Source organism: Symphalangus syndactylus, chromosome 10, assembly GCF_028878055.3.
Source record: "Symphalangus syndactylus isolate Jambi chromosome 10, NHGRI_mSymSyn1-v2.1_pri, whole genome shotgun sequence".
Lineage (NCBI taxonomy): Eukaryota > Metazoa > Chordata > Mammalia > Primates > Hylobatidae > Symphalangus > Symphalangus syndactylus.
The window spans coordinates 132,631,800-132,639,400 of NC_072432.2; the positions used below are offsets into that span (position 1 = coordinate 132,631,800).

The 7,601-nt window shown below is 43.3% G+C and overlaps 1 protein-coding gene across 1 annotated transcript in view; it reads left to right on the forward strand.

The window, feature by feature from the left end:
* IDO2 (indoleamine 2,3-dioxygenase 2) overlaps positions 1-3,470 on the forward strand; it is an 87,111-nt gene extending 83,641 nt beyond the window's left edge. Inside the window, exons 10-11 of the mRNA XM_055296383.2 lie at positions 648-796; positions 2,326-3,470. Of these exons, the coding sequence (XP_055152358.2) occupies positions 648-796; positions 2,326-2,681 (505 nt within the window). The 3' untranslated portion in view covers positions 2,682-3,470. The remainder of the gene's footprint in view (positions 1-647; positions 797-2,325) is intronic.
* The last annotated feature ends 4,131 nt before the right edge of the window (positions 3,471-7,601 follow it).

Genomic DNA, 7,601 nt, shown 5'->3' on the forward strand with positions numbered 1-7,601 from the left:
ATCTGTGGCCAACAAAGTATTTGATAAAGGCATCCTCAAAGTCAGGTGACATCTGTACATTATAGATTACAAAGTTGAGTAATATCCAGAATTGGTAGTTTAATGTGATGACTTCTTAACAATTATCACTGTTTCAGGGAAGGGCAAAGGTGTGTGTGTGTGTGTGTGTGTGTGTTCATTTGTGTGTATCTGTGTAATTGTGGGTGTTTGTGTATATTTGTGAGGCTCTTTACTTGGCGGAGTTAAAAAGTTGGTCATCAAGGTTGAGATTAGCAAAGGAAGTGAAGATTTTTCCAGAGCCCCTAAAATGTTCCTGTTGGTCAACACTGAGGACATCTTTATAACTGAGTATGTGCAATAAATATGTCTTGGGACCAGTGCCACAAATTCCTCTCTAAATAGCCTTTACCTCTCTGGAATAACCCTTTAGATGAGGAAGAAAAGGGCTGTGATTTTATAGCTTGTTATGAAGCTGGAGTGAAGATGATGCTTCAGTACTTGCCCTACAAAGATACCCCCAATCCCTCACCCTAAAATTACCATTGAAATCATGTTCTCTTTCTCATTCACTCTCAGTTTCCATGTCAGAAAATATACCGTTACCTCCCTGCACCCTTTTCATCTCTCTGCCTTTTACTCTTGCTTAGATGGAAAGATAACCCAGCAATGCCTGCAGGGCTGATGTACGAAGGAGTTTCCCAAGAGCCCCTGAAATACTCCGGTGGGAGTGCAGCTCAGAGCACAGTGCTTCATGCCTTTGATGAGTTCTTAGGCATTCGTCATAGCAAGGACAGTGGTAAGTCAGACATTTTGTTTTCCCTTGAGAGGAGAGGGAGGAAGAGGTGTTTTTTTTTAACCAATTGATAAAACCAAATATAAATTAAAATGTCATGAAGCTTATACTTCTCTAAGTCAGCCAAGAAACTGCATGACTGCCAATGTTTTTGTGTCAAGTCAATTAATATTGGAATATCAGATCTCAGCTTGATCTTGGGTTTTACTTCCAAATCTTAAAATGTTGCTCTGTTTCCAACTGATCACTATCACTTTGGTTTGGATCTTTAGGCACTAGCTTCCTTTTTCTGAAATGGGGGAGAGATGTGGAGTTTGAAGGCTATGAGTCTGGGCCAGCTGGAAACAGGTCTGGGCTCTTCCACGAAAGTCCTTCCCCACAAAATGGTGCAATCTCTAGCCAAATCTATTTACACCAGCAGAGGGATCTATCACTCTGGAAGCTTGAAGTTGCTCATTTTCTTACCTACAAGAATCAAGTTAAGTTTCTAACAGTTGCAAAAAAGACACTTCATACTATGGAGTTTTCAAGTTGGATTAGAAGAAAACGAATCACCAGAACTTAGTGACATAGATTCAAGTCAGTTCTCTAAAACTGTCATAATTTTTCATGGATTTTGGCATTTGGTGACGTTAATGGTTGATTTACTTACCATGCATAATATTAAACCCATCATGAATTTCCTGTAAATATCTATTGATTTGATTTTTAAACCACTTGGCTTCAAGAGGCTATTACTAAAATGGTGACTCATTCTTTATCTTTTTTGCCTTCACGGGCTTTATATAACTTTCTCCTTTTCTTGTCCTCCCTCCAAAACAAAGCACTGAGGAAACAAAATTCACCAGAGTATTCAGCTAGTGAGTTCAAGGGTTTGTGTCCTACATTTGAAGATATTCCTTATAGCAGCTACCAACGGGATACTTTGTTTACATTTGCTGTGTAGTAAATATTTATACATTGGCAAACAAATCTAGTTCCAACTCTGCCATCTGAGATGTTCTTACTTCGTTTCCTCTTCTCCATCTCCTGTCAACAGTTAGAAATATACATTTGAATATGTGAAGTCTGCAAACAAAAGGGCCAAGGTAGATTTGAGTTAGAACACCAGCAACAGTTTCTGGTGCATTCTTGTCTGAAAAAGCAGAGAAGATTGGGCACCAATTGGGTCATGCCTGTAATCCCAACATTTTGGAAGTCTGAGGCAGGTGGATCGCTTGAGCCCAGGAGTTCAGGACAAGCCTGGGCAACACAGCAAGAACCTGTCTCTACTAAAAGGAATACAAAAAAATATTAGCTGAATGTGGTGGTGCACACCTGTAGTTTCAGCTACTCAGAAGACTGAGGTGGGAAGATCACTTGAACTCAGGGGCAGAGGTGGCAGTAAGCTGAGATCACGCCACTGCACTCCAGCCTGGGCAACAGAGCAAGATCCTGTCTAGAGAAAAAATAATAAAAAAGAAGAAGAAGCAGACGAGCTCTGCTATATTTCCATGTGGAGCTATGACATTATGCTGTATTGTTTGTTTCAGCTGACTTTCTGTACAGAATGAGGGATTACATGCCTCCTTCCCATAAGGCCTTCATAGAAGACATCCACTCAGCACCTTCCCTGAGGGACTACGTCCTGTCCTCTGGACAGGACCACTTGCTGACAGCTTATAACCAGTGTGTGCAGGCCCTGGCAGAGCTGCGGAGCTATCACATCACCATGGTCACCAAATACCTCATCACAGCTGCAGCCAAGGCAAAGCATGGGAAGCCAAACCATCTCCCAGGGCCTCCTCAGGCTTTAAAAGACAGGGGCACAGGTGGAACCGCAGTTATGAGCTTTCTTAAGAGTGTGAGGGATAAGACCTTGGAGTCAATCCTTCACCCACGTGGTTAGGATGCTGCCCTCTCCCCAGCAATGCAGAGCCCCATGGAGGGCAGGTGGGCCTGGAGAATGAGGGTCAAGGTTCTGCCTGGGATCATCCAGGAAGGATCTCAGCCCTATTCATGTTTCTGCTCTACAGAGCACTATATTCTCCTTTTTGAGAGCTGTTGGCTTCACAAAGGAGAGTTGATGTGGCCAAGCCTTTCCTTCCCTACCTGATCACTGCTTAACAGCAAGTATAATGGATACTGCCTCATGCGGAACCCCCCAGAGGAGTGACTGTACTCCATTCTCTTTGCCAAGTAATAGAAAACCAATCTAAATTTCAAAACTCAGATAAAATTGCCCGGGGATACATTACTTGTTGATTTTCTTAAAAAACAGATTCAGTTAACAATTCATTAAATTCATACTGAGCACTGCCTCCAAGATTGGAACAAGGATTTCTGTGGTCCCAGACCAGCCCTCTTCTCCCTGAATGTGTTGAGCTGGTGGCAGGAGGTTGGAAACACTCCAGTGGAGATGTGGAAGAAAGAGGATGCTGACAATAAGGACTTGGAAGTCACTAGTGTGAAAACGAGCAGTTAATGATATGGGAATGGATGAGACTTTCCACATGGTACCTAGATTTGCAAATTCTATTGTAATGCCTTTATTTTTAGAAGAATTATTCTCTTCTTAGTCTGAAAATCTGTATTTGTAAAATGAACGAACGGATCCTATGTAAGTAAATAAGAAAACTGGGAATAAGTAGTAAATCGATGTGTTTAGTGTACAAATAAATGTAAATGCTTTTATTGACTTGGTTTCTTTTTTTTATATATACGTTAAGTTCTAGGGTACATGTGCACAACATGCAGGTTTGTTACATATGTATACATGTGCCATGATGGTGTGCTGCACCCATTAACTCGTCATTTACATTAGGTATAACTCCTAATGCTATCCCTCCCCGCTTCCCCCACCCCATGACAGGCCCCAGTGTGTGATGTTCCCCTTCCTGTGTCTAAGTGTTCTCATTGTTCAACTCCCACCTAAGAGTGAGAACATGTGGTGTTTGGTTTTCTGTCCTTGTGATAGTTTGCTGAGAATGATGGTTTCCAGCTTCATCATGTCCCTACAAAGGACATGAAATCATCCTTTTTTATGGCTGCATAGTATTCCATGATGTATATGTGCCACATTTTCTTAATCCAGTCTATCGTTGACGGGCATTTGGGTTGGTTCCAAGTCTTTGCTATTGTGAATAGTGCCACAATAAACATACATGTGCATGTGTCTTTATAGCAGCATGATTTGTAATCCTTTGGGTATATACCCAGTAATGGGATGGCTGGGTCAAATGGTATTTCTAGTTCTAGATCCCTGAGGAATCGCCACACTGTCTTCCACAATGGATGAACTAGTTTAGAGTCCCACCAACAGTGTAAAAGTGTTCCTATTTCTCCACATCCTCTCCAGCACCTCTTGTTTCCTGACTTTTTAATGATGCCCATTCTAACTGGTGTGAGATGGTATCTCATTGTGGTTTTGATTTGCATTTCACTGGTGGCCAGTGATGATGAGCATTTTTTCATGTGGTTTTTGGCTGCATAAATGTCTTCTTTTGAGAAGTGTCTGTTCATATTCTTCACCCACTTGTTGATGGGGTTGTTTGTTTTTTTCTTGTAAATTTGTTTAAGTTCTTTGTAGATTCTGGATATTAGTCCTCTGTCAGATGAGTAGATTGCAAAAATTTTCTCCCATTCTGTAGGTTGCCTGTTCACTCGGATGGTAGTTTCTTTTGCTGTGCATAAGCTCTTTAATTGGATCCCATTTGTCAATTTTGGCTTTTGTTGCCATTGCTTTTGGTGTTTTAGACATGAAGTCCTTGCCCATGCCTATGTCCTGAATGGTATTACCTAGGTTTTCCTCTAGGGTTTTTATGGTTTTAGGTCTAACATTTAAGTATTTAATCCAACTTGAATTAATTTTTGTATAAGGTGTAAGGAAGGGATCCAGTCTCAGCTTTCTACATATGGCTAGCCAGTTTTCCCCGCACCATTTATTAAATAGGGAATCCTTTCCCCATTTCTTGTTTTTGTCAGGTTTGTCAAAGATCAGATGGTTGTATGTGTGTGGTATTATTTCTGAGATTTCAAACTCCATGCTGGGAGAACCACTACTCTCTTCAAAGCTGTCAGACAGGGACATTTAAGTCTGCAGAGGTTTCTGCTGCCTTTTGTTCAACTATGCCCTGCCCCCAGAGGTGGAGTCTACAGAGGCAGGCAGGCATCCTTGAGCTGTGGTGGGCTCCACCCAGTTCGAGCTTCCCAGACACTTTGTTTACCTACTCAAGCCTCAGCAGTGGTGGGAGCCCCTCCCCCAGCCTTGCTGCCACCTTGCAGTTTGATCTCAGACTGCTGTGCTAGCAATGCGTGAAGCTCTATGGGAATGGGAGCCTCCAAGCCGAGTACAGGATATAATCTCCTGGTGTGCTGTTTGCTAACACTGTTGGAAAAGCGCAGTATTAGGGTGGGAGTGACCTGATTTTCCAGGTGCTGTCTGTCACAGCTTCTCTTGGCTAGGAAAGGGAATTCCCTGACTCCTTGTGCCTCCCGGGTGAGGCGATGCCTCTCCCTGCTTCGGTTCACACTCGGTGGGCTGCATCCACTGTCCTGCACCCACTGTCCGATAAGCCCCAGTGAGATGAACTCTGTTCCTCAGCTGGAAATGCAGAAATCACCCTTCTTCTGCGTCACTCATGCTGGGAGCTGTAGAATGGAGCTGTTCCTATTCGGCCATCTTGGAACCTCCCTTTTGACTTGGTTTCTATCTCAAGAGCTCATTCTACCTGGTAGCAGAAAATCAGAAAATTTTTATCAGGCCAATTTATTTATTATTTATTCATTTATTTATTTTTGAGACAGAGTCTGTCTCTGTCACCTAGGCTGAAGTGCAGTAAAACCACAAAGATGGGGAGAAACCAGAGCAGAAAAGCTGAAAATTCTAAAAGTGAGTGTCTCTTCTCCTCCAAAGGAATGCAGCTCCTCACCAGCAACGGAACAAAGCTGGACAGAGAATGACTACCTCCTGGGTTCAAGCGATTCTCCTGCCTCAGCCTCCTGAGTAGGTGGGATTACAGGTGCCCTCCATCATGCCTGAGTAATTTTTTTTTTTTGTATTTTTAGTATAGACGGGTTTCACCATGTTGGCCAGGCTGGTCTTGAACTCCCAACCTCAAGTGATCCACCCACCATGGCCTCCCAAAGTGATGGATTACAGGCATGAGCCATTGCACCTGGCCAATCAGATCAATTTAGAATAAAATAAATTCCATTAATTGAAGGTTGCCCCTCACACTCCACACTGTGCCCACACATATACCTGGAATAGTTTCTAAATTCCAGGGGACCTATCTAGTATCTTGATCACTCAGCAGCCTCTGCCCAAGTTCACATGTGCTAAGAAGTCCCTCTCCTCACGTGGACACTGGTCAAGTGGAACCTGTGGCCTGTGTCATCATGTCTCAAAGCCCTTCACATTCTTCAGCCCTCAAGGTCCTATCACAATACCTGGAAAAATATCTGACTACTTCCCACATGCCCTAGGAATATTTGGAGACTGTTATAACCACAACAACCATCTCCTCTCTCCAGTGCCATTGGGGAAAGAGAATTTTGCAGCCTTGTGAACTCTCAGGGGCCCTTGGTAGGAAGCCATGAACCAGTGTCTTCCACCTGGGGCATGAGGAGGGCCCTTCCTGTCTTATCTCCACAGAGCTTGGTCTGGCAAAGATGAGGTAGGCAGGAAAGACCAAGAGCTTCTTCTCAGAGACACTTACGGATGCTCTTCTCTGCTGCTGACACTGCCCTCTCTTCTCTAACCCATGAAGGAGAATCTTTTTCTAGTCTGGATGGGCCAAGGAAAACGCCTGGCTCTGACAGTGTCCTCTCTGCCTGTTGTTCAGGTCAGAGTCTCAGCTCAAAGACTTAGGCTGCCATAACTCAGAATGCCTTTTCTCTACACATGCTGTCCTTGTGTTTGAAAAGTCTATTCTGAACCTCAAAAAGTGAGCAAGAATGTATTTATTGTTCTTTGATTTGCTCTGGCATCAGTAAACTCAGACTGTCTTAACTGCCTGGGCTGTGTGCCATGGTCCAAGGATGTGGACAGGTGGCAGGACAGGACAGAAGCACATTGGTAAATGATCCAAAACATTATTCTTCCGCACTGTCACTCTCAGGTATAAAGCACATGACCTTTAGAATAAGACCTATCTTTGAATTCTGACTTTCCTGTTTTTAAAACAATATGTTTTTTGACCAATTTCAGAAAGTCGCTAATTCTCAGATTCCTATTTCTTATAAAATCGAGATGATTAGATGGGTCTCAAGTCAGATACAAATAACAGAAGTGATAATGCCTGGCACAAAGGGAAAATGTCAACAAAAGTTTATTTGGTTATGAGGTGGGGTTCAGAGCATAGGTTGTGTAGATGTCAGTCAAGAGAGAACATTATATTCCTCCAGCTTCTTGAATCCATAGCAATAAAATGACTGTTTCTCATTTGGATATGTGGGGAGGTAGAAACTGAAAAAACTACAGGCTTCAAGAGCTGAAAAACCAGGCCAGGTGTGGTGGCTCATGCCTGTAATCCCAGCACTTTGGGAGGCCAAAGTGGGCAGATCACCTAAGGTTGGGAGTTCGAGACCAGCCTGACCAACATGGAGAAACCCCATGTCTACTAAAAATACAAAATTAGCCAGGCATGGTGGTGCACGCCTGTAATCCCAGCCAGTTGGGAGGCTGAGGCAGGAGAATTGCTTGAACCTGGGAGGTGGAGGTGGAGGTGAGCCGAGATCATGCCATTGCACTCCAGCCTGGGCAACAAGAGTGAAACTCCGTCTCAAAAATAAGAGCTGAAAAATCTGGGTTTGTATTCCATCTTTG